The sequence below is a fragment of the Pelodiscus sinensis genome, chromosome 1 (assembly GCF_049634645.1).
Source record: "Pelodiscus sinensis isolate JC-2024 chromosome 1, ASM4963464v1, whole genome shotgun sequence".
In the NCBI taxonomy this organism is placed as follows: domain Eukaryota; kingdom Metazoa; phylum Chordata; order Testudines; family Trionychidae; genus Pelodiscus; species Pelodiscus sinensis.
This window is the reverse complement of record NC_134711.1, coordinates 214,130,986-214,158,956: the sequence shown is the minus strand read 5'-3', so window position 1 is coordinate 214,158,956 and position 27,971 is coordinate 214,130,986. Positions and strand designations below refer to the sequence as shown.

The 27,971-nt window shown below is 42.0% G+C and overlaps 1 protein-coding gene across 3 annotated transcripts in view; it reads left to right on the top strand.

The window, feature by feature from the left end:
- Window positions 1-27,971, top strand: part of FRMPD4 (FERM and PDZ domain containing 4) — a 438,211-nt gene that overhangs the window by 246,547 nt on the left and 163,693 nt on the right. The window contains exons 1-2 of one of the 3 annotated variants that reach the window (XM_025184490.2): window positions 7,168-7,874; window positions 26,580-26,696. In XM_025184490.2, the coding sequence (XP_025040275.2) occupies window positions 7,804-7,874; window positions 26,580-26,696 (188 nt within the window). In that variant the 5' untranslated portion in view covers window positions 7,168-7,803. Of the gene's footprint in view, window positions 1-7,167; window positions 7,875-26,579; window positions 26,697-27,971 lie in introns of those variants that run through there. The other 2 variants (XM_025184488.2, XM_075914867.1) reach the window with 2 other exon arrangements.

Sequence of the window (27,971 nt, the reverse complement as noted above, 5' to 3'; positions counted from 1 at the left end):
GGAGGAACTTTTATAAAATAAAAAATAAATGAACAGAAACAACAAAACCAATAGGAATTTAACATTTCCCTGGAAACTAGAAAGACAGTACAATGTTGAAGAGAAACTAAGATGATCATTTTTAGTGTCAGATTTTCAGGGTTTTTTACTTTTTTAATACCTTTCTCTTCCCATTCCTCTTCTGCCTTCTCTACATGCCAAACATCAGCCTTGCCCAAACAGCAATCATTCAGTGCCAAAATGGTGAAAATAGGAGAAAAGAGGGAAGGAGCAGAATTTTCTTTTTGAAAATTCTAAACCAAAAATACTTTTGCTGATATTTTCTTTGTTTTTCACTCATAGACACCATTGTTGCTGCTTTTTTTCCCTCTGCTGTATAAATAGTAGAGGTTTCGGTATAACATGACAAATTCATTCAGAAAACTTAAGTTACCGGAAAAAATACTCCACTCCAAGATACACACGCTGGCAGCAGTGATACCAGCACACTTTAAAAAAATGGTGTTCTAACTTTAGTCTATTTTATAACTGTATAGATTTCACCACAACAGTGTAGCACCAGAGGTTGGTTGGTTTTTTGTTTTTTCTTTTTTAATTTTGACAATTCAGTCACCTTAACATTGGTTTGCAGTACAGAGTACAAATTAGGTGAGATAATGATGACATTGTAAAATTTGGGATTATTGTGTACATGATTTTATGAGTGCTTTTACAGTAGAAAAAGTAGAGAAGGTGAAATGTTAGAGGATATCAAGGCTTCTAATAAGCAGTTAGGAAAATTAAGTTCAGATAATTAGAAGAACATTGTTAATATGATATTTTCAGGATACATTATGTTTTTAATTTCTTATTAATAGCATCTTAGATTATTAGAGACAGTTTTTAAATTTCAGTGCCTAACATGACAGTAAGCTTGTCTGCCTTTGTACAGCCAGTTAATGAGATGTATTGCATGGATGTGGCTTTGAATAAATAGATTTTATTTTTTGGAGAACATTTTTAACTTCACTTGGGAGAGAGAAAATATACACTGTGGAAGTAAATTATGACTTATTAAAGTGTAATCATTCTTGTTCATTAGGTTAATGGTTTCAAGAGCCTGAGTTGGGTATGTTTATCTCTGCAGTGGAACTAATGAGGTCCAAACAGCCTGTTGACAGTCTGCAAATATTGATTGTCTGAACAATAATTTACAGAACCTCAGCCATCACCTGCTATGGAATTAGTCTCACACTTCATGAGATATGAATGTACACAACAATGATAATGAGCATATGCAGTACCTTCAAGCACACCACCCTAGCACATACACTTAGATCTATATGTAAAACTTATACCTAGCTTGCTATGTCATTCAGGGGTGTGAAAAACTCACATCCCTGAGAGAAATAATTAAGCCAACATAAGCCCCACAGTGGTCACTACTAGTTCAATGGCAAAATTCTTTTGTCAGCTTAGCTATCTGCTCTCAAGGGAGTGGCTTAACTACTATGATGGAAAAACTTCTTGCATTGCTGTGCTAAGTGTCTACACTACTTTGCTACAGTATAACAGCTGCAGGCCCACAGGACTACCACTGTATTGCTTATAGCGTAGACATACCCATACTAATTTTCAGATATGTGTTTTTTGGTAGTGATGCACCCATCAAAGAGAACCACATTGTGCTCTGTCACAGCTGTGCAGTGCCACTGAATTCAACAACTTCAGTGGGCTTGTGTGGGTGAAATGGAGAGCATAACTGAACTCCATGGGTGAATCCTGGCCCCTATTAAATCAATAATAAAACTCCCTTTGCCCTCAGTGAAGTCAGGATGTCACTGTGTCGTTTACAATAGTGATGGAAAATTCCAGTTCTACCAGATAGGTTCTGCGCTCTTAAGTGCTTTTGTGGGAATTGTTTACAGCTGCAGTTTGCAAATTTCATTACACCTTAACCCTTTTCTGACAACAAAAATTTCTACGTGACCCCAGGAGCGTGGAGCAAAGTCTGTGTCCACCCAACCCTCACCATCCCACGTGAGGTGGGGGCAAAGCCAAACACCAATTTCCACCACCCTGGCTCAGGCAGTTTCTGCATCCCGACACAGATAATTTGACAGACCCTGTATGTATATAAGAATAGATGTTTATTTTACCAATAATTTCTACAAGTTGCTAAAGCACCAGCCACATGTAGGCACTGTATTAATAATACATTGAATTAAAGGAAAATTAGACTACTTCTTTGAATGCTGGTCAATATGTATATTCCACACATGGGTATGCATGAGAGCCATGGAAATTCTCGCTGGCTAGTCTGGAAATTCTTAGCCAGCAGTGTCTGGTGGCTTCCACATGCTTTGTTTATCTCAGTGTCCAGGATGCTTCCCGCAATGCCCCTTAGCTGGAAACCATGAACCGCAGCCAATGGAAGCTGCGAAGCTCCGTGGCTGTGGACCCTTAGCTAAACAAAGTGTTGTGGGCCCTCCAGAGCTTACCTGAGAAGGCCCACCACACTACTTTGAAAACCACTGCCATAGATGATTTGCCATATGAATCTTACTTGGTCAGTAAGAAAACCTACTCTCGACATTTGTACACTGACCCCATGATCTCTGAGAAAAACATCAGGGGCAGGTATATAGGCCAACACCACTTCCTCCAAAAACATTTTACCACCAGTTTCTAGCCAAGTCTCTGTGCGTGTGCCAGAGAGTTTAAAGACCTTGATTTTCAACACTTTTACTGCTATGACCTCTATCCATTCCCACTCACGCTCTAACTACTCTAGACACCGCAATTGAGAACTGTCTATCTTTATTCATGCCAGCCATGTATATTCCCTTCTTCCCCACCCCCCAGTCTTTGGAGGATATCACTCACTTTGTTACCCACAATTGGGACTCTATCATGACAGACAGGTGGGCTCTAGAAACCATACATTCTGGTTACTCTGTTGAATATCTCTCCCATTCCACTCACAAACAACCTTCCTGGTTCCTCCACAGTGACCACTCTCATAAACATACTGTTTTCTAAAAGTCAGATTCTCTTCTCCAGTGAAGGGCAAAAGAATGATATCCACCTGTGTATCAAGAGAAAGGGTTCTGTTCTCCATCCTTATTAGCTCCCCAAAAAGACAGTGGGTGGATGTCCAGTTTAGACTTTTGACAATTGAACATCTTTATTCAGAAGTCAAAATTTAGGATGGTTACAACTAGCATCAGTAAGGGAATGTGGTTTATGGCTGTGAAAATAAAGGATGCCTATTTTGATGTAGATAATAATTTATCCCACGGACAGTTTAATTGGTTCTTGATAGATCAAGAACACTACCAGAGTCTTTCCTTTTAGACTAGCAACAGCTCCCAGGGTTTTCACAAAAGTCCACTGTGGCCCTCAATTTTAGTAAGAACTTTCCTCCCCATAGAAAGATTTCAATCAATGAGCAATCTGATATCACATATTACTTGGAAACCAGAAACTACGGTCAGAATACACCTGTATCTACTAGGCCAAATGGCCTCGATGTGATGCCATTTGCCAGACTTCATTTACACTGCCTATAGGCTTGGCTCTGAGCTATCCATCCACTCCCCATACAAGGACTACATGAACGGCAGAGTGACTTTTCTCACTTGCTTCAGGGAGTGACCGGTGTCCTGACCAGCCATGCAGTCTTTTGTCTGGTGAATGGATGGAACAAAGCGAGGCCTTTAGGCAGTGAAATTGGGTCCAGAGTCACTCTAACAAAAGTTATAATCCTTGTGAGGGTCACAGTGGACTTGTGCATGCAACTGACAAGTACTGCTCAAAGATGGAACAGGAACAAAGTCACAAACTTTACCACATTGCTGGAGTGACCTATTTGGAGTCAATCATCCATGTATGAGAAGACTGGGTGGCCATGACATTGCATCTGGGCTGCCACCACGGAGAAAACAGAGACATTTCTTTGCCTGGCCATAACCCAAACCGTCTTCCTCGGACTCTGCAGATATTTCAATCATTTTTGGTTATCTCCTGTCACTGAAGAATTCAGGTTTTTTCCCTTTGCTTATTGCAAGCCCATCAAGCAGTGTTCAGTGCCTTCCTTCATGTAGTAGATAGGCATTCAATTTTTACTCACTGAACAACAAATTCCTGAAGGGCCTAGTCAGGACCTTTCTGCCCGTAATCAAGCCTACAGTTCAATAGGAAGAAATAGAGCTTACTTACCTGCGGCCAGAAATTCTTCCAGATGGGCAGTGCCTATGTGTATTCCATTATCCACCCCATTGCTTTGGATCCTGTTGGAGTCATGCTAAGAAGAGGAATTGGAGAGGTGTTGGCCTATGCTGCTTCTTATGCACTTGGTCTAGAATATAAAGAGAGGGTGCATGTGTGGGCCATTAAACACTGCTTGTGAAGAATCTCTGAACTTGGGCATATAGTGTAGGCATATACCCAACATGTGGAACACACGTAGGAACCAAGCATCTTGAAGGACTCCAATTACAATTAAGTAATCTCTGTTCTTCAAGAGTTATAGATACATTTTTATTAAATTTTCTATTTAGTTTTGATCTTAAAATCAATGGAATAGGAAATGTCTACAAATGAGCTCAAAGCATTGGTCATGAAAAAGAAAAGCAAAAATTCTAAGCAGAGCCTTTGTTTTTCAATCTTTCCACTGAATACAAGTGAACTAAAGCTAGCTGTGTCATATACCTTAATAGCAGTAGGAATTTATGAGTTTCACAGAGTAGTAGTACCTGTTAAAATAAGAGGCATTGAAAACTGCACTACTAGTAACCTTCTGGGTGTGTCTTTAACATTGAGCTGAGCATTTTGAATTTAGTCATGGTCTTTGTTGTTCAGTATACAGGCAGTCCCCGGGTTACGTACAAGATAGGGACTGTAGGTTTGTTCTTAAGTTGAATCTGTATGTAAGTTAGAACTGGCAACCAGATTCAGCAGCTGCTGAAAGTGACCAGCGGCTGACTACAGGAAGCCCGAGGCAGAGTTGCTCTGCCCCGGGCTTCCTGGAATCAGCTGCTGATCAGTTTCAACAGGCTGAATCTGGATGCCAGTTCTGACTTACATACAGATTCAACTTAAGAACCCCAGGCGTCCCCAAGTCAGCTACTGCTGAAACTGATCAGCGGCTGATTCCAGGAAGCCCGGGGCAGAGCAACTCTGCCTCGGGTTTCCTGTAGTCAGCGCTGGTCAGTTTCAGCAGCGGCTGACTTGGGGACACCTGGGGCAGAGCAGCTGGGGCTGAATCAGGACGAATGAATGGGGCTGAATCAGGAGGAGCAGCGGCTGAATCAGGACGCCTGGGGCAGAGCAGCTGGGGTACTGCCTGGTTGGTCCCGTAGCGCCCACTAGCTGTGCCCTTCCCTCCCCCCCCGCCACAGCAGACCTGGGAGACGCGGGCGGCGGACTGAGACGCACCGCGGTCCCGCTGCCTGCGTGCTCTGCGGCTTTGCTCCCCGTCTCCCTGGTCTGCTGGTCTCCAGCAGACCAGGGAGACGGGGAGCAAAGCCTTGGATGACGCTGGCAGTGGGACAGCCGTGGCGCGTCTTGGCTGTCCCGCTGCCCGCGTGCTCCGCGGCTTTGCTCAGCATCTCCCTGGTCTGCTGGGGGGGGGTTCCCCCCCCAGCTGACCAGGGAGACGCGGAGCAGCTTTTCTCGCCCCGGAGTACGCGGGAGGCGGGACCGCGGCTCATCTGCGCGTCCCGCTGCTCCCGTCCTCCGGGGCGAGAAAAACCCCGTTCGTAACTGCGGATCCGACGCAAGTCGGATCCGCGTAACTCGGGGACTGCCTGTACATAAATGGAACTGAGTTCAGGTTACAACCCACCTGTTTGGGAGAACTGATATTAAAAATCTCAGAGGGATATCTGTGTTAGTCTGTAACTTTAAAAACGAATAATCCTGTGGCACCTTAGAAACTTACAAAAATATATATAGTATCATGAGTTTTACTCATGAAAACTCATGATACTATATAAGGTGCCACAGGACTTCTCATTTGTATTAAAAATGGCATTCCGATAAAATGCCAAATCTGGCTCTCATGCAGTCTTGTTGCCAGACAGACCTGAAGAAGAAGTTTATGTAAGCTCGAAAACCTGTCTGTCTCTTCAGCAGAAGCTGATCCAGTAAAAGATATTACATCACCACCTTGTGTCTCTAATAAACCTGGATGTTGACAATATAGGAAAATCAAAGAAAATGGTGCATCCATGTGAATGCACTTAAAAATACACCTCTTTGTTTCTCCTTAGGATAGCTTTCATTTTTGTTTTTAAAGCCTTTTACTTGTGGTCCCATGCATTACTATTTTGACCTCTCTGCTGGCATAAATGACTGAGCAATTGAAAATCAAAGCAACATGGTGGGATTGGTAGATATGCATGGTAGGTAGGAGCCAGGTGATTGCAGTGATAGAATGCAGCATATTAAAAGATGTGATGGGTGAAGAAACTGATTAGGAATGAAATCCGCTTATTATCCAGTGATATAACACTGCCATATTACTCATTTTCTTATTCCATTTTTGACAGTAACTCTAAATTGTTTCTCTTTGTATCCAAGGGTTGACAGAGTGGAGGAGGAAAACTAAAATTACAGCACATATTGCTAATGCATTGTAATTGCTTTAATCTCAGAGAGCTGGACCATCAGGACTTAGATAATGTACTGCTAGGATACTGATGATAGGCTTGGTGGGAGTGCTGAAGCAGAACGTATATTTCCTAAACTTTTGTCATTTATTATAAAAAATATTCTGTAACCTATTTTCCAAGGTCTAAAATGAAGTATTATTATGTGAAGACTGTCAGTTCAGGTAAATGTAACTCTACTGGTAGCTTAGCAAAGACAACACGAAGAACAAAGCAACATTCTTTACGTAAAGAGTGCACTGATTGACATGCCTGCTAGAAATGGAAATGTGCAGTTTTTAAGTTTATTGCCACAGGCTGGCTGGCCCTTTAAGGCTCAACCTTGCCTGTGACGTAGCAGCTAGCTTCCAGCCAATAAGGATGTGCCAATTTAAGGCTAATTAGTGACTCAGTCTGAGAAGGGATTAGGACAAGACTGTACAGGGTGGAGAACTCAATTTGTGGGAGGGGAGAAGAATAAAAAGAAAGCAAAACTTTTCTGTGGGAAGGAGAACGAGCATAGTTCCTTTGAGGGAGGCCCTCCGATAGGTCAGTAAAAGCATTTTATAGGAGCCCACAGGAGGTGGGAGACTTATTAGGTCAGCTGGGGTGGGAGAAGCCCAAGGTTTAAGTAGTAAAGGGAGGCTGTGTTAAACACAGGCTGCAGAGAAGCAGCCAAAGGACCTTACAGGTAGGAAGCGGCCCAGGAAAACAATAGCATGTCTGAAGGAACAGTCTTAGGTATTTAATGCAGGATCTTTGGGCTATGTTCCCCTACCAGCCCCTGAGAACAGGACATGCAACTGCATAAGCAGATGACGGCTCCTGTGAGAGAGGACCTGAGGGAGGGTCAATGAGAACACTGAATGTCACCCAAAAGAAAAGGAGTGGAAGAATTATTATTTGGACTTCACACCTTTGAGTTCTAGTTGGACCCTTTGTTATGCCACGTGTGATTGAGCTTTAAGCGAATTGGCTAATGGGCCAAACCATGGGAGGTGCAGTGAGAGGCAAACAGCCAGTAGGAGGTTCCGGAGACAAGGAAGACACTGTGGGTGATGAGTACATCACCTACATGAAAATATGCTCACTTCAACTGGATGCCGTGAGTCTTTGTCTGGCTGCAGAAACAAAGAAGGTGAAACTTTCTTAGGGAGCAGCACTCAAAGGAATGAATTGTAATGAGTGGGGAAAGAGAACACACCTGGACAGAGCCTGGTGGAAAGGACAAGGCAGGAACAGGTATGGAAAAACAATAGCCCAACAATCTGGAGAGAGGGGGGCGGATCTTTATACCATGCACCATGGTAAGAACTCTTTCTGTCTAGGGCCAACAACACCCACCCGTAGGATTAGTATAAGGCCAGGTTTGTATGTTAAGGATGGGCATTTCACTAGTCACTTGTTCCTTTGGGGGCTAGGAAGGAATCTTTCTTGCTCTTCTATCTTGGCCACATGGAGGTGCCTTCCCCACAGCTGGTAGGGAAGGAAGTTAGGCCAGATGATGAGTTTAGCAAGTGCCCTAGACAGGTAAACAAGCTATGGAAGGGGTCGTGCGGGAAGGCATTCCCTAAGAAAATTGGAGGAAGTAGGGTTGGGTAGTGTAAAGTCTGATACTGCAGGAAGGCAACTTCCTCTGCTTTTCCCTGAGTCTCCCCCGTCATACCATGGAGACTGACAGGGTCCCTTGAAAGAATCGTGTTGAGAAGAGTGAGGGCTGATGGCAGCCCTCCCAAATAAGTACAAATGATGAAGGAAGTAATGCTGAACTGAACAGAATGATTATTGCCACGTGTTCCCAGGTACGTTAAGTGAATAAAATTACAATCTAATTTAACCAGATCCATCCGTGGGCTTGGGACAACAATGTAATCCGTAGACATATCTTAGATAGATCAAGATATGTCACTGTTTCTAGTGTTTGGATACTTAGTTTCAATTTGTTCTCTGATATGAATGTATGCGCAAGTAAATATTAGTAACTTAAAATGAAAGGGAAAATATCATTTTAATTTGATCTTTTTCTAAATCATAAAATTCCATGCTACTGCTGAACCCTCCACGCTACTGCTCCCCCCTCTCTCTTTAAAGCTTTAACTAAGACCACGTTTCACCACATTAACATCAATACACTCAAAATTGTCAAAATGACCATTAGCCCACTATGTGTGACGCATGAGCATATCTCTGTATTTTATACAGTACTTTACACAGCTCATGTTACGGAATTCATTATGGTGCTTGGTTTAAAATGGAGGAACATATTTCAACCTTATTTGTATATGGCGTAAGGAAGATTTTACTTCTACAAAGCAAATGTCACATATGCATTTTTAATATAATTTGCACTTTTGATCATTATTGTTTTAATATGTAATAAAAATAAATTGTCTAAATCGCCAGTAAATTAAATACAGCCTGGAGCAGGGCCAATGATCAAGCAGAGGGCCATGTGGGGGAAAGTGACAGCACCCACCTCACATTGGCCCTGCTTCTCTGTTTATTATCCAAAACATACTACAGCTGTTGCTAATCAAAACAAGAAAAAACCCTAAGAAATATTATGATTTGTAAAGTAATATCTGAAAGACTGCAATGGGCTTTTTCTAGTTGTGGTTTTGACAGTCTTTGGAAACAGCGGGCTGATTTAGTGATCTGGTCTTTTAGTAACATTATCATCAAATCATATCCCATGGAAGTAGGATTAGAATCTGTCTGACAACATACCATATATTTTGACTGCCAAGATAAGGAGAGGTCAGGTAATGAAGGAAGTAGCTCCGCAGTGAGCTTTAAAAAAGCTATTAATCGTGTGCTCAGATGATTTTTTTACAGACTGTATAATTTGAAGGAAAAAATATAATTGTTCATTACTACAAAGTACTGTAAACTTAAAATGCACAATGAAGCAGTTTGCTCACAAGACTCACACATCATCCAGTGTTACCTCAAGTGTTTTATTTAATGCTTTCTCTGAGACTTATTTGGGCAAGTTGCACACTTATGAATAATTTTATCTGCCGTTATTTTTAAAGGAATCCTAAAGACCACTGGCATACACATCTAAAATTAAAGTTATCTGATGTGTATGATTTTGAATGCAATGTGAGTGATGCGTGGGGGATGTTATGGCATAACTTAGCACTGCGCTATCTTAGAATTAATTTTGCACGGTCAGGCTTAGTTAAAATTACATTGTCAACTTAAATCACGTTTTGGTCTGCAAATATTTGCCTGTGATTTTAAAACTGAAAGAAGATAAAATGATTTCTTTATTTTTTTCAGTGTATTTGTATCTTGCTTGTTTTGACAGCATTTTGTGTAAATGTGCAAATTTCCATCTCTTTCTCTCTCTCTCCTTTCCCTTCAAAGCTTTCTTCTTTATTCTTTGATAACTTTCTGGGAAACTTCTTTGGAGCTTCAGTTTTCCAGCACCAAATACCAGAGTAGCTATTGAAGGAGATTTCTTCAACTGATATTTGAGAGTGGTTTTATGCTTACGGTGAAATTTTTCCTTCTGAAAACCACCCTTGAGCTAGTGTTTGGATCAGTTGGTATAGAGAAGAATGAAAGGTCTGTAACATGAATGGACATTTTGTCTATCATGTGTGTTTGGAGTCTAGGATGCTCTGAATTAGTTTTGAAGCTACTTTGTCAGGAGTTCTGCCTTTAGTTTCAGATTCATTTTTTTTAAAAGAAGAAGATCAAACAAAGCTGCTGTTTAAATTACTTCTGGCAAAAAAGTCTTTTCCTATGATGTCTTTGCTAATCTTTTTTTAGGTTTCTTTTTTTTCTGGCTGACATCATGTTCTTGGCTGACTTGATGTGACTATTCCCTCTCATGTTCAAATTCCCATGTCAGCCATTTTGTTTCTTTGCAAAAATGTCAACTTTGAAGTGTCCTTGTCTTGTTTTGTACAGTCCATCCACATTCTTTGATGCCTTCATAAACATATTTAAACCAGTAAAATGAATCACTGAAATCATCTTCTCCAGCAACCTTAATGTGACTCAATATCAGTAGGATGAAACAGTTACAGAAATCTTCAGCTTCTGTATCAGTACCTGTTTATTATGCTTTCTTAATTGTATTTGATTTACCTCCTGTCACCACTTCTGTCTGATTCTGAACAATGTCCACATAACTTCTAATCAAGCATTTACCAACCCTTATGAGTCATGACTACTGAGTTCTTATGATATTTTTTGGTTGGCTGTCCTCCAAAGGCTTGTGCTTCATGTTAGCTTTTTAACACCTAAGTCAATTTTTTTCCAATTTTTTTCTTGACTATGCTCAAGATTGTTTTAATTCTTTGATTATCTAAGTACCAAATATTCATTAAGGAGAACTTCATATTTAAAATTACAAATACTTCATTTTTTAAATTAAAAATACAAATCATTGTCCTTTGCCTTGCGTAGTTATTTATACTTGAGCAAAGTAAATGCAAAACACAATCATTCTGATTTGGTAGTGTTTTACACTCAATCTGCACTTGTATAGACGACACAGGATTCAGGGCAAAAGCACAGCAGGCCTGTTTTCCTAGTACTGTGTGTTTATGGTTTCTGAAAAACAGAAATTCTTCAAATTAATGTTTGTTTTCTTCTGGGCCTGTGCCCGGAGTGCTTTAAATAGGTTAAGAACTTATAGGGAGATTTGCGGCTTTCTCCTGTCTAGATCAGTATGATTCTCCATCAAAAGGATCTGTCTTTCATGTTCAACATAACCTCTCATTCCCTATTATGATGTAAACCAGACCATAGGAAAGGAGAATCATCTCTTTGACCAAACCAACAGGAGTTTCTGGTAACCAGGCCAGATGGTTCTTAATTTGAGAAGCAGTTTTCTTTTGTGATGCTTCCTGGGAATATCCAGAAATGTCAGGCACCTCATTACCACATGCCCTTGGCATGAGGAAGCCTTGACTGTGCCTGCGATAGGTCAGCTCCCCAAGTCGACTTGCCATGGGCAACACAAATACTCCCCTTTAGACCAACGCTGGCCTCAGTTTCTCATTCTCCATGTTAGTGATGCTAAGCAAACTCCACTCTCCAAACATCTCCTGGAGTATCCATCTCCTGTGGCATTAGACAGCTGCAGTATTCACAGGTTCCCTGCTTCCAAGGAAGAATATATCAGTTTACTCCATTCAGATGATCACTCCATTAACACACAGCTCTTAAGTATGTTTATAGGGGAAACAAAAGTTTATTTGACAAAGCAGAGAGATTCAAGAAATAGCAAAAGGAAACTGTGGGAGAAACTCTTCTTTAATACTTCTTTATATTTTATTGCTCCCCCAACCTACATATTTGTCCTCATCTCCGCCTGTACCCTTTTTCTTTCTCCCCTTCATTCTGTGATTTCTTCTGTTTCTCTACACTATTACTACATTTGTTTGCTTAGCCCACTCCTGACTATCACCTTCTCTCATTCTGTTTAGGTTGTGAACAGCAGCCTTCCAGTTAATATGCAGACACTCATCCCGTTTCTCCTTCATAAATAAACACCTACTCTGTGCTCAGTAACATCTGCAAACACTGCTTCACATTGCTTGTTCTGTTTGTGTTGTGTTCTGCTCAGATCTCACCTCCAGTGTTCACTTTGATTGCTATACATAATAAACTTACTAAACATAAAAATATATTTCCCATGCACTTTTCAAAAGAGTGCACCAATCCAGAATTTAATGAATATATAAAAAGTACCTAGAATCACAGATGGAAAGTTTTCATGCTACATAAAATATGTGTAACAGGAAACAAACTAGTTACTATACTGTTGTTGTTTATTTAAAATATGATGACAAATTTGCAGTATTATATTCCAAATGATCTAATCTGTACTGTAATAAACTGTTATTATTTTAGGATCTGTACATGTACCCTAAACATCTGTATATCAGATATATTTTGGGTTTTATTTGTCTGTTTTGAAGGGGGAATAGACATAGCTTTCCTCTTGTACATTTGGATCTTGTTTGCTCTCTAGAACTAAGCACAAGTTCATTATGGATGAGACTGCACTTTATACTAGAAAACTGGGAGGGAGGAAAAGGATTTTGCTGCATGAATAGGACAAGACCTTTTAACATTAAAAATTGCTTCTTCTAATTTTATATAATGCTATATTTTTCCTGATATCAATTACTGTTCTGCCAGCCATAGCATTTAAATATTGATGCCTCTCATTTTATGGAAAATATGAGAGAAGCTAATAGTATATACTGAGCATGAATTTTGTTTATCACCCACACAAAGGTGTTAACCATGATATAAAATAACTTTACAAGTGCACACGTTTGCTAAAAAAATGAGGCATTTAAAAAAAAAACTAGCCCCAGAAATCAATTTATCTCTGTTTACTAAGCAAGAAGGAGCCAAGCAGTCTTTACTGACGAGTCCATATTTTTTTCTAAAACATGGAATAAACTCGAGAGCCTAAGGTCAAAAAAGCCATTTAAGCAGAAAAGCAGCCCAGCTCACACCTCATTTCTTAAAAGTAGTCTCTTACTCTTTCTGATTTCCAATGTACATAGAATAGCACATGGCTGCACCCTCCTATAGACAAGCAACTGAAACTCAAGTAAACAAGCCTTTTTAAAAAATGCAGACCCAAACCATTGTTTGCTTGTGAAGTTAGATTCAAGCATTCACAAGACTAGGCTCTGGAGGGGAAAATAATTGCTTCTGAGATTGTGCCCAGTCCTAATGGAGTCAGTGAGCCTCAAACCGAAAGCAACCACAGCAGCAACAAAGAAAATGTTTTGAGCAATTGCATTTGTGCAACTTTTGGGGTGTGTGCATGGGCCCTGGGCACAATAGCCACATGTTTTCTTTTGGGGGACCAGTTGAGGAAGTTTGAGTGCCTTCCTCAGGAGAGCACTGCTAGTGCCAGTATAAAGCACTCACCCATCGTCATACCCCTTCAGTTCCTCCATTCTGTGCATGCCTTTCATATCTGGCTGGTGAAGGGAGCTCATCAGCCAGGTGTGAGAGGCATGCAAGGAATGCAAGCACCTTCTCCTCACTCCCCTCACATCCAGGGAACAGGATGACAAGCAAGCTGCATGCCAGAGTGCACAGCTGCTGCTCCCCTTCTCCCCACCTTCCCAAAATGGTTCCCAGGGCGGGGGAGGGAGGGAAGTGAGAAAATAAAGATAATATGGGTCACGTAAAAGGCAAGTGCAGGTGAACAACAAAAGCAGCTGAATCCAGTGGGAAGCAGAGGTGGTGGAAAATGAGAGGGGGAATAAGAGTAGAGTTGCCAACTTTCTAATAGGATAAAACTGAATACACCTATCTCAACACTTTCCCCAAGGCCATGCCCATGCCCTTCTCTTTGTTTGAAGTCCTGCTCCCTGCTCACTCCATTTCTTCTCCTCCTATTGCTTGCTCTTCCCCACCCTCACTCATTTTCACTGTGCAGGGTTTTGCAGTAAGGGGATAGGAGGCATGAGGGATTTGGCTGGGGGTGCGGCCTTGATGCTGGGGCAAGGGACGAGGGGTTTGAGGTGCAGAAGGGGCTTATTGAAGGGGCAAAGGATTGGAGTACAGGAGAGGGCGTGGGGTCCTGATGGTGCTTACTACAGCTCTCAGGAGGAGGCTGCCAGGTCCCTGCTGTCACCTTCCCCACAGCTCTCATTAGTCACAGTCCCGGGATAATCCTATTCAGTAGATTACAAGTTTTCCAATGATACCTTACATGAGGCATTTTGCACAAAGCATATTCCAGTTATGTCTTATACATATTCATAAACATAGTTTCATACAGCCTATGGAATGTCCCATGAATGCCTCTGGGATTTAGGGAATTGAGAACAGAGTGTTTGGGAGAGAGGGCTGTATAAAGTGGGACCAGATAACCCCGGAACAATCTACTGAGACTAGGCTCAGGTATTTTAGAATAAAATGTTGGCAAATGCTTAATTGCAAACTTGCCTTGGGAACAAATAGATAATGGTGGTGGCAATAAGCTAAAATAATTACTATTCTACCCTATAGGTTAAGGACACCCCAACATTATTAGGGTGAGAAAGGTAGATGTGAACAAGGGAGGCTAGGCATATGTATGAATATTCATGACAGTCTGTAGGCCCTAAAATAGGCCAGGCCACCATGTAAGAAGGATATAATCTAATCTAGATCTTGATCTGTATCATCAGACAGAGCAGTGACAAATCAAGACCTTTGTCTCTTACCACTGGATCCCTGAGAATCCAGGATTATGGGAACATGCAAGGAATGGTAAAATATCTGAGTTAGGTCTGTATTTTTGCTGTCTTATTATGGTGGTTTGGAACATTTGTGTACTCGTGTTAATAAAATTACTTAGATTTTTGCTTTGCCCTTTGTGTGTGATTTCATTGTGATTTTGGTTCCCAACTAAATACTAAACTTGAATACCTTAATTTGGTTGTGCCTGGTTTTAGGATTAAACCCCTACAATCCTCCAGCTCGTTATTTAATAATTAATTGGAAATCCAATAAATAATAATCCATAATTACTAAGGCACTGAGCAACAACTCCTACTGCCAGCCATCATCTCTCCAATCCAGTGACCATGTCTACAAATATGTTTGTAAGGAGCTCAGCTCAATGAGACCCTTAACCTAATTTTGGGCATCACCACAATATAAATAATGAGGAGCAGTCTGCCTGGTTTGGAAGCAAAAAGTGCCTTATTCACTGCATGACACTATTAGTAGCTCTATTGTTTGCAGTGGAATGGAATGGAACATAGAGAAGGAGAAAAATAGAAGAACAGGAAGGAGCTCAACAGAAAGACCGGAAGAGGATTACAATGAAAATAGTCTAATTATAGTGTGCCCTGAATATTTAATCCTGAAACCAGCATGGAAGTAATGGCATGTGATTAAAGTTGCATACAAGGGTTGTTATATTCAGAGGGAGGTGTAACTCCTGAAGTGCAGGTTCCAAAAAGGAGACTAGCCTGCAAGTAATGATGAGATGTCAGCTGAATGGTACAGAGCCTTTAAACTTAGCATAAGGTATTGGGAATTCATGCTGAAGGGGAGGCAGAGCCCATGAAGAGACTCACAACAGTAGTGATGTGGACAGAGCTCTGGACTCAGAGATGCATGTTGTGGCAGCACTGAGTTGGACCGCATATAGATCTTAGATTGGGTTACACATGATGACACACCTGAGTATAAGTAGTGCATTAAGGCAATCCTGGGTCCTAGGCATGCCTCTACACGTGATCTTCAGGCCCCACTGCCAAGTTCTGGCTCTGTGAATGCCATCACCATCCCTAGCATTGATCCCAACACAAGCTATCTGCTGGGATGGGGAAGCTTTGCTTCACTTGTAGAAGTGCATCTGAGAATACAAAAAATGGTGCATAGGCTGTACCAGAACCTACAATTTCATGTTTGTTCACTCTGACCCTGATCCATCAAAGCACAAAAACAAATGCAGCTTTTCTGTACCCCCATTGAAGTCTGTCTGAAGTGAGTAGGAGTCCTCCTGTGCTTATATTGGTTGGGGGGCTTTGTATGACATTTTCCCTTTGTAACTTACATCCGTTCGTCTTGCGCTCTCACTTTATCTTCTCTAGCTGTGCTTGTGCTGTGATTACTTCTAGGTGTATTTATAGAGTCACTCAGTAAATCAGCTAGAGAAACTTTGGTGTGGGGAGGGAAGAGGAGATTTGTCTTGTTAGAGTCAAGTGATTTTTCGAAGTCAACGCCAACCCTGCTCCTAAAAATGTATTTTTCTCAGTTGTTTTTTGAAAGTTTAATATAACTGGCTTCCTGTTTGACACTTTCTTTTATTGGAAGGTACATCTCATTTATCTTCTTGTATCTCGCTCACACAGTGCCAGGTCCTGACCCTTATCCAGTACTTTATGCAAACAGTAGGGGCTCTGGCACATCGGTGGATTCCTTTACAGGGTATAATTTTTCTTTTTGAATGAGAAATGGTTGGCAGTGGTACCAGAGCTGTCTCCTATAGACAAGTGCTTTGAGATCTTTTACCTTCGCCTAATAGCTGCTAGATATGGACAAAATAGGCCTTGTAAAATATTTTCTCATCAATATTTTTGTGTGTGCAGAGATAACAACCCTTTCAGCTTTCCTTGATCAGGCATCAAGATTCCAGTATCTACCCTGCGCCTGCTGGAGACTCTCATTCTGCAATAGGGCTTTGATAGGCGGATTTGACAATGTATCTTGATATCACAGTGCTGCAGTCTTCTTTTCTTTTTCTTTTTCTTTTTCTTTTTCTTTTTCTTTTTCTTTTTCTTTTTTAAAGCTCTCTCTTTTCAAATTAAAATAGAAAGGTTGACGGGGCTAGTGGGCCAGTGGAGGTTCTTCTGGAATGGAGGAAAACTGAATTAAGCGTTTTTATTCTTGAGGCAGGGGCAGATTAAATGGCATAGAAATAACACAGTTGGGCTGTGGAGTTAGGACAGTAGCAGATTGTATTACGAATGTAATCTCTGGCTGGTGTACTGATCAGCACTGGCACCAATTTTCAGAGGAGACCATTGTCTCTCAGTGGTATTTTGAAGTAAAAGTAATGGTACTACTAAACAAGAATAAGGAATTAAGCTATCTAGGTCAGGTATGGTAATTTAGGACCTACGCTTAAGTGATCCTGGACAGAGTGCACAGTGTCAAACCAATATAATTATATAACTCCTCGGGCCTAGAATTGTCACACCTAACAGCACTGTTTCAATATTCTCCAAATATGAGTCCACTCACATGCAGATAAATTGGATATTTTGTGGATGGTGCTTTTACTTAAACTAGTTCTGCCAAGTCTCCAGCCTTCTCCTCAGTCTCACTTGCAGGTAACAGTATGTCCAATACTGATGTTAAAGCACTGACAGTGCTAATTTACTTGTGGTAAAAGGTCATTCTTAGACAAACTGCAAATCCCCTGGGACACAGTGCTTTCAGGAATGATGGAAAATTGCAGTAAGTACTTGGACAGTAGCCAAGATAATAGAATTTATGAGGAAGCCATTGTGATACCACTTAGGAAATATTAGTATTACAAGCTCTTTATAATTTATTGGATGCATACATTACCATCTCACATATAATTATACCCATCTAAGCTTTGGTGCTTAAAATTAGGGACACAACTTGTTTAATCAAATAGTTGGCTTCCCCCTCTTTTTTTCTCAGAAGTGGTCAGTACCAGCAGGCTTCTAGTGAAGTGAGTTGAAGCTTCCGGAACTCAGCACTGTTGAAGAAAAAGAGCAGACCCCTTATTTAGTTAGCTTCCTATTTAGCTCTGAATTTAGGTGGCTAAATGTAGGCATCCAGGACAGAAAAAAAAAAGGTTTAAGTATATTAACTCTTTGAAGCAAAGTAAAAGGCCAACCTTTGTTAGGTCTGTCTCTTCGAATTTCTTTACAACTTTTATAACTGGTTTTCTGTAGTGAGAAACTGTGCCGCATGTGAGTCAGAAAGGCAGTTCACGACCAATTTCAAATACACCTAACCAGTATGCACAGTGCTATATTAAACACATTTTTTCATTGGTGAAAAATACTGAATTATGAACTTTTTTGAGTGCTGCCATTGTTGTAACAATGCTCTTTCAAAGAAAATGAAGTGGCTTTTTTTTTTTAAGCTTAAAATACCTTTAGAAGTAATGTGACATTCTAGGCCAAATTGTCGGTTTCCTCCCTCTCATTTAATATCTTATACTCAAATACTGACACTGAACTGCATTGTGTGTGGCAATATTTCTAACTCTGTTTATTGGATAGTGGTATGCGGATATTTATAGCATAGTGGTGAGCCTTTAGGTGTGTTGTGAAACCTGGTTATTCAAGTTCTGCAGTTTCCTGTGAGTGCACTGCTGTTACACTGTGTTGTTCAAAGGATTACTTTTAAAGAAGATTAAACTATAATCCTTCCACTATTTAGATGAAACATAAGAAATACAAAGTAAATGCTTATAAACTTAATAGTAATTAAAGATGCCGGGAGTGGAGGGAACATAAACACAGGGTTTAGTATTTTATATCATTTGTGTTTGGGGTACAAAAACTTGTTTAATTTTTTAAGTGTTCTCATTGGGAACAACATGTATGACAGCATAAAAATGTTAGAGATTACAGCATGGAAAAGAGAACAGAACTTGATTTTGAGGACCCACTAAGCCCTTTGCCTGGCTGGTAATAAAATAAAGCCGCTATTGTGCACTCCGTAGCTCTCACACACTGTCAGGTTCTGACTCTTATCAACTGGTCTATGCAGACAAGGGACTCTGCCATATAGATGGATTCCTTTGCAGATTATAATCCTTCTTGTTGAGTTACATGGTTGAGAGAAATGGTTGGCTGTGGAACTAGACTTGTCTCCTATAGGAAAGTGCTTTGAGATCTTTCACCTCCACCAAATCGTTACTGGATATGGGCAGAATAGGCCTTGTAAAATATTTTTGCTAACATTTTCACTGGCTGTAATTTTTTACTTACTGATTTGCTGTACTGAAGCTACTGTGTAAAAACTATCCTGCTAGAGTAAATGGAAAGTATTACTGATGCATACTTACTAACTTATATTAAATTGTTTTATATGGGACCTTTTTTTACATAAACTGCCTATAAAATGGACAGACCTTGTACTAAAATGTGTTACAGCTGTCACTTCTTCTTTCTTTAAGTTAACAAAATGCCAGCATCTTTTTGCATTTATTACTATGTAGTGTAGTAGATATTTCTCATTTACGTAAGAACGGCCGTACTGGGTCAGACCAAAGGTCCATCTAGCCCAGTATCCTGCCTGCCGACAGTGGCCACCACCAGGTGCCCCAGAGAGAGTGGACCGAAGACAATGATCAAGCGATTTGTCTCCTGCCATCCCTCTCCAGCCTCTGACAGAGGCCAAGGACACCATTTTATCCCCTGGCTAATAGCCTTTTATGGACCTAACCTCCATGAAATTATCTAGTTTCTCTTTAAACTCTATTATAGTCCTAGCCTTCACAGCCTCCTCTGGCAAGGAGTTCCACAGGTTGACTACACGCTGTGTGAAGAACTTTCTTTTATTAGTTTTAAACCTGCTACCCATTAATTTCATTTGGTGTCCTCTAGTTCTTCTGTTTAGGGAACTAATAAATAACTTTTCTTTATCAGCCCTCTCCATACCACTCATGATTTTATAGACCTCTATTATATCCCCCCTCAATCTCCTCTTTTCTAAACTGAAAAGTCCCAGTCGCTTTAACCTCTCCTCATATGGGACCCATTCCAAACCCCTAATCATTTTAGTTGCCCTTTTCTGAATCCTTTCCAAGGCCAAAATATCTTTTTTGAGGTGAGGAGACCACATCTGTACCCAGTATTCAAGATGGGAGCGTACCATAGTTTTATACAGGGGCAAATGATTTAATTTAAGAGATGTCTGGAGATGGGTATGTAATTCAGTGGACTTCACTGATACCCTTTAACAGTTTAGTCTTGGTGAATTTCACTCACAAGGGCTCTCTGCATTTAGTAAATGGAAAGCTCAGGTTAAAATATGTTATGCTTTGGAAACATGCAGTGGCGGCCCATCCGTAGGCGTGAACTAGGCGGTCGCCTAGGGCGCTAAATTAAACGGCCATTGAGAGGCTTGGAGGCGGGGGGCGCCGATCACGCGTTTCACCTAGGGCACCAGTTGCTGGCAGCTCGTCTAGGGCCGTTCCTGGAAGCATGTGCTGAATAGATTTTGTATGTTAAAAAGTCTCAGAGGGGTAGCTGTGTGAGTCTGTAACTTTAAAACAATGAATAGTCCTGTAGCACCTTAGAGACTAACAAGATGAAGACCCACTTCATCATCTAAAAGAAATCCTCAATGCTGTCATGAAAGAGGTGGCCCGCTATTGCAAAAGCCTTGTAAACAACAGTTTCCAGCTGCTTCTATACACCATACAACAGCCAATGAACATACAACAGCCAATGAACAGCTCGGCATGTTCCTGAATAGGTACAGGTTGGATCACAACCCCAAAGTCTGTGTATCTAGGTGTTGCGCTGGGCTTTCAAAGAACACATTACCAATATCTCATTGTAAGTAAAGACAAGAAACAATCTGATCAATAAGCTAGCTGATTTTACACTGGGAGCCAATCTGCAGATGCTAAAACTCTGATCTTACCTTGAAGTATTCTGAAGCAGAATATTGCTTCCTGGTGTGGTTTAGCTCTTTTCTTTCTCTCTTTTTCTAGTAGACAATCAGCTTGATGGAATTATATGCATCAGGAGAATGATCGATCTGGTCTGGCTACCATTCATATCCAGTATCATCTTTTCTGTATTAGGCAACAATTTGCCTTTCAGAGTCTGCTCCTAAATGTACAAATAGATGCTACATCTCCCCACTTAAAGATGTATTTAATCTACTAAGCTCAAATTCAAGGCCTGTTTAGATGATTCCCGTAAAAAACTGCAATTTCATTTCCAGGTACAGGTTGAATCTCTCTAGTCCGGCTGTCTCTGTTTCAGCAACATCTGTAGTCCAGCATGATTTTAGTTAGCTGAATGTTCACTTATCATGGGTGTGGCCAAGTTTTCCATGGTCCTGTAAAGTTTGTTTATAGCCACCAGTCTTAGCTCTCAGTGTTCTGTGCTGTTGTTTAACTCAAATTTACTCCTAAATGTCTTCTAAGAGCCCAGTGGAAGTGTTGGTAATGTTGCTAGATGATATCGATCTCCTGTGGCCTGCAAATTCTCTGGTTCGGCGCTGGTCCGGTCCTAAGGGGGTTAGTCTAGAGAGGTTCAACCTGCATCATACTAGGTGGCAAGAACAAGCTTCAAACATATCCAGTACCTATCCCATGACAAATCCAATAGTTCAGCCCCTAGGTTTTGACCTTCTAGGCCATCTTTGAGTAAACCTCAGGGTATGTCTACACTGCATATGTCTACACTCCGCATTGCAGGAGGAGTAACAGTAGTTCGAATTAGGAGCTTTAATTTGAACCACCTAGCCCAGTGGTCCCCAACCTTTAGAGGCTCCAGGGCGCCCGGGGACGGGGCCACTCACGCGCCGGGCGCCCAGGGGCGGGGCCACTCACACGCCGGGCACCCAGGGGGTGGGGCTACTCATGCGCCGGGTGCCCGGGGGCGGGGCCGTGCGTCCTGGGTCACTCCAGGGGTGGGGATGCCCTTGCACCCGGCGCCGGCATGTGCCCTGGGGCCCCCCGAGCGCCTTGTGCCATGGGCCCGGGGCCGGCGCCGACGCCCGAGCTGTGTGCCTGGGGCTGGCACCGGCGCCGCGCGCCCGCATGTGACCCGGGGCTGGGGCCACCCGAGTGCCACGCACCAGGCGCCGGTGCGTGTTGCGCGCCTGGGGCTGGTGCCTGCAGTGCGCTGTGCACCAGGGGCCCACAAATGCCCCGGCGGGCGCCATGGTGCCCGCGGGCACCGCGTTGGGGACCACTGACCTAGCCCGTGCTGCGTGTAGCCGCGGGCAGGTAGTTCGAACTACGGGGCATTTAAAAATGGTGGCGCCCGGGAACATGCAAATAAAGCCCAGGATATTTAAATCCCGGGCTTCATTTGAAAGTTCGAATGACTACATTAGCCACCCTAGTTTGAACTAGGGTGGCAGTATAGACATACCCTCAGTTACTTCAGAAGTGGAGTGATCAGAAGTGCTGTTAATGACTACAAGTGGGGCTTTTGTCTGCCCCCTTTACCACTGTGGACAGCTAGAAGATGTAGGCCATATATCTGAAGCGGCACCTATTGGCAAGAGCTGTCTGGTTCCCTCTTGAACTTGGACAATGCCTTTCCTACCTATTGAATGGTTAAGTCAATTAGACTAACATACTTGACTTAACCATTTATGTAGATGTAGTCTCGCTCTATATATACATATACTGAGATAAAACTGACTCAATCTCACTTGGAAAGCTATAGCTATTCTGTACGATTTCATTTGCTAACATTTACACATTTCCATTGATTTTGTAATAGGCCTGAACCCATTTGAACTCAGGGCTTCCATACATTGGAATGAAGAATTATAAATGAAACTCAGAGGATGTAAAAGAATGGCTTGTCTAGCCAGAGGGTAAATGTGCAACACTCTATTGCTAGCTTGCTGCACATTAACTGGCTTTGTGATGTGCACTAAAAATTCCCAAGTGAATCTATAGGCACTAGGAAACGCCTAAGGTGTGGTAGCATGATCCATGTGTCTCATTGGTGTAGGGCATGCTAGTGCATCATACATTTATGTCCCAGCTTGCTGAACACTGTGTCTCTAGACAAGGCCTCAAATGGTCATTTTTTGCAAAGCTCTAGGTAATAGTGCTGGCTAGAGCTTTTAGCCTCTAAGTTAGTTAGCCTCCTGAAACAACAAAATCACAACCTTTTGAACACATGATTCCTTCCAGCTGAGACAGCAGTAGACTGTAAACAATACATTACAACGATACTTGTACTTCTGCCAGAGAGGGGGACTTCGGCAGTGGAAACTGCACTTTTTGCCTTTTGTAACTAGTTATATTGCCTCCATCACTGTAATATCTGAGCACCACACAAGCTTTAGCATATTTAGCCTCACAACATTCCTGTGAGGTAGGCAATTGCTGTCATCCCCAATTTGCAGATGGGAAACTGAGTCATAGATTGACTAAGGGACTTCCAACAGGATGTCTGTGGCCCAGCAAGAACTGAAAACTGTGTCTTGCTTCCTCTCCACTTAGCAAGGGTGCAGACTGCCCATCCCATGGTTGCTCAGGATGAAGAATCTGACGCACATGAACAGGCAGCCAAGAAATCATTTACATATAACTAGGAAAAAGGCAAGATTCCCAGCTATAAACAAATGGCTTTCCAACCTAGGTTTATTTTATGTCACAGGTCCAGGGCAAGTTGTGCTTTCGACTACTTTTAGTCCCTTCTCAGATGCATCCTTCTATTGACAGATTTGGTTTCTTGCACCTCTTTCAAGGGCGGAACTCCTTGGTCCACCCACTATTAGACTGGATAATTGGGCCATAACCTCCTTTTTTCTAACTCTGTAAACATGAGTGTACTAGGCCCCTCCAAGAAAAATTCTCTTTGGGAATTTGAGATGAGTGGCTGATTAAAATGAAAACGGATAAAACAACACAAGTCCTGACCCCCTGATTCTCACCTACAATGCATTTTTCCTTGTACTTTCATACTTTATCCTTTCCATTGTTAGGTGAGTTCCCCTCAGCCTAGCTATTCCAACTTCTGGGCTCGGATTTGACAGATGGCTCCTGCAGCAGCCTCAGCGTCCCCGTTAGAGACTCCTCTCTAGCCATTGCTGCCCATTTAATCCCCCTTCTAGGATCTCTAGGTTGGAGTTTTCAGTACCCTCTTTGTTCCCAAATTCCAACTTGAGAAGAATAAACCTTGCTAATGTGTCTGGAACCAGGCAGGTAGATATTCCAAAGTTGATAGCTTCCCTGTTGTATCCACAAGAACCCTCAGTGTTCTCTGTCACAACCTTTTCATTGGCATTGTTTTGGTTCCTGTCTGGGTTTTGCTTTCAATATAGGCTCCTCACCTGTTCTGATCTTCCTCTGTCAATCTCCTGTGAGCTTTGGGAGGGATGCAAGAATGCATGAGTCTGCATGCTAGAGAATATTATTGAAGATTCTTTTTTAAAGCATTACTTAGCTTCTTAATAAGAATACTTGATTTGTTAAACTGCTTTAATCAGGAATGGTTTCGTTGCATTTATCTGGGAGTAATGTAGCAAATTTGACATTTATCTGTTTTTTTAACATGCCTAATGTTAATTTTATTAAGATTTTCAGCATGCTCAAATATTAGAACTAAGCTCTGTTTTATTGCAAATGCCTGTGTTTAGATATGCTTATTGGAATGTTTTTCTACTCTTGAAGATATAATGCTTAGTGTGATTTGTAATGAAATTCGGGCAATCTCTAGCACTCTTGTAATTCTCTATTTTATATGTAAATTATATTTTGAAGCACTATATCTTTCCTTAATAGTGATTAAGCCTTCCAATAATGAAAAAGAGGTTAGTTTGTTTGTTTTAATGATTCAGTCTTCCTTTGTGAAAGACAAACTATGTACACTGTTACAGAATTTAGCAGTTTGGAATGAATTGTTGAGTTATCCATAGAGGGCTATTTTTCATGTTTTTTAAAAAAGTGCGTGTTGGGCTACACTTCGGTCTGTATTTCTCTAGAGGGATTAGCGATATCTAAGATAGGAAGATATAAGTGTATTATTTATTAGTATCATCCGTTGTCATTATCTACTATATATTTTAGAAACTTTGTCTGTCTGAGAGTCAATATGTCTATCTCTGAGTCTCTTTGTTCAATGAACTCCTCCTAAAAGATAAGAGCTAAGACCACCTAATTGGTACGCAGCTGCGTCTTAAAATAACTTAAGCAAAGTTAGGGTTTGGATGTTCCAGGACAATGGGATGTGCCTGGAATTGGATTGTTTCTCATAACATGGAAAGGAAGGGGTCTAATAGGAGGGACAGTCATATTGTAGAATGACCACAAGGAAGCTGCAAGGAGCCGGAGGTGGGAACCATGATACATATAGCCCCATGGGGCCAACAGGGAGCAAGAGTGGAGAGAAGGACAGCTATCAAAAACTCTCTGAAATGTAGATAGCTGTACAAGCAGGCACACAAACAAAAACTCTGAAATGAAGTTTGTGTGCCTGTTTGTCCCCAAGACAGAGGACATGTACCCCTCCCCCAGCTTTGCCTGCTGCAGCTGCAGTGGCTATGGACAGGCACTTCTTACCTGGCCCCATGCTGCTGTGGTGAGAAAGGACTAGGGTAGTCTTTCTGGGGCAGCCTGCATCCTGAACTCCTCATCCTCAGCCTCACCCCAGAGGAATGATTTAAATGAAAAAAACCCAAAACTTATTTGAGTTAAGGATCCAAGCAACACCAGTAAATCTTCTAGAGATAAATATCAGACAGTGCCCCTGCTTACAATGTTTCATACAAATACCATGAGTAAAAGTTAATACCAGCATGGGCTCAATAAAGGAATTAATTATATGGGATGGAAAAGCTAATCACTTGGGTTTTCATGGTGTTTTTAAAAAAAATATGTTTGTTATAAAATTCTAAATAAAGTCAGATCGTCTCCTCTCATGCAGGGTCTGTAGGGTCTTTGAATGGATCCTATCTATGTATCTTGGATCCTGTATCTCTTCCCATTCCACTCAGGTATCTGTGCTTCAGTTCTTGCTCTTAAGAGCCTTGACTTGGGTGTAGTGCCCATAATTCTGAGCTGGCTGAAAAAAAAAGAATTTCAAGAAGCTATTGGAAGGAGGAGAAGTAATGGATAATAAATGGATACAATTACGAATGCATATAGAACTGATGCAGCATTCCCTTACCTAAGCATAATGAATAGTGATAGAAATGCAGCCGTGTTACCTAAGCATAATGGATTTTCTTTATTACCACATAAGAAACAAAGAATAGATTCATAGTAACAGGAGTGTGCATCACATGGGAATTGGGAATTACATACCTTCTTGTGCCATTTAGTGCATGAACATGCATAGTTTGCCACAAGGATTCTATGATTTAACCATAAGTGTTGGGAGTTTATCAGACTGAGGATTTAGCAGTGACTGTCTTTTGTCTGTTTGTTTTGTTTTCTCTTGATTGTGCTGAAAAAAATAATCATATGTGTGCGTAGATACATGCGTCTATGGACTGGGTTCAAGTTCCTTTCACAGATGGGACCTTATAAATTACTGCAAATCACATTCCTTCATAACTTATAGGAATAAGTTATGATTGAAATTAAATCTAAAAAAGTCTCCTTTCTGCAACCCAGAGATTGAGGGAATATTTCAGAGGTACTGAAGATACTCAGATGCCACAGTGATGGGTGTGGTATGCAAGTATTGAGAGATTAGACAAATCAGATGGTTTTTTCTTTGTTTTCTAAATTGTTTCTTTTTTGCTAATTTGCAGCCACAGGAACAAGTCTTCCGGTTGGCCACATCCGTCAGGAACCTGGAGCTTGAACCAGGGCCCTCCCTATGGATGGGAGATGACGACAAACAGAGATGGGAGAGACTACTTCATCAAGTAGGTTGAACAGATTTTGCATGAGCTTTTACAACCTAGCTCGGGCTCTAATTCAGTATTATAACTCTAGTACTTAGCACTCTTGCTCTGCACCTTGAGTTGGCATCAGCTTCTGTTTTACTGTGTTAATGCTCAGCTGTTCTAGCTTGTGCGCAAAGAGATGGCCTTGACCAATCTTTATTGAGCTGTGTCTCACTGTTGCATATCCTTAGTCTTTTCTGAAACAGGTTGTACCTCCAAAATCCGGGACTCTGGTCTGGCAACACCTGTGGTCCAGCAGGACCTCAGATGCTCCGGAGCACGGAGTCCGGGAGCCTAAGGGCAGGAAGGCCAGCCAGGGGGGGTGGAGGACATCAGAGTCAGCAGCCCAGTTGGGGGAAGTGCGGGACTGGGGCTGGAGCCTTCCAGCAGCCCCCAGGAGTGCAAGGCCAGGGTCAGAGCTCCACTGCTTCCCCTGGCTGTGCAGGGGTGAGCTGGGGCTGTGTTGGGCTGGGGCTGGAGTTAGGGCCATGCGGCTTCCCCCAGCTTCATGGGGATGGGACTGGAGCCCTGTGGCTTCCTCTGGCTGTGTGGGGCTGGGCTGGGGCTTCATAGGGCAGTGCCAGAGCCCTGCAGCTCCCCCCCCCCCCAGCTACATGGGGCCCCGGGGATGGAGCCTCATGGTTTCCCCCAGCTGCACAGGGATAGGACCGGAGCCCTGTGGCTTTCCACGGCTGTTCAGGGCCCTGGGGTCAGAGCCCTGTAGCTTCTCTTGACTGTGCAGGGCTAGGGCAGGGGCTGCGCAGGGCCAGGGTCAGAGCCCCAGCCCCGTGGCTGCTCCCAGCACAGGAATGGAGCCCTGCAGCAGGAGCTGGAGCTTGTGCCGCCCAGGGAGCCAGCAGTAGCTGGGCAAGCAACCCAGCCAGGTTGAGGTGGAAGGAGGAGGCAGGGTTGCCTGCTGGGGCAGCCTGCCAGCAGCCGATGACAGGTTTAGGGGCCAGTGATTGGAGACCTTCCCTGGTCCAGTAAATTCTCTTGTTCAGGACTGGTCAGGTCCCAGTGATGCTGGACCAGAGAGGTTCAATCTATATTGATAAACAACCAGATAATTGAAGGATACAATTTTCTTGTTATTTGATGTTCTGCTGAAGGCAATTTCATTGAAGAGACCCTTACAGTAAAGAATTGCAGCAAATATGATTCACAAAACCACCCTAGGTTTAAAAAATGATGCAAAAGATCAATTTTGACTGGGACTGACAAATCTGCTCTATCTCTGGCATGTGATGCCTTTTA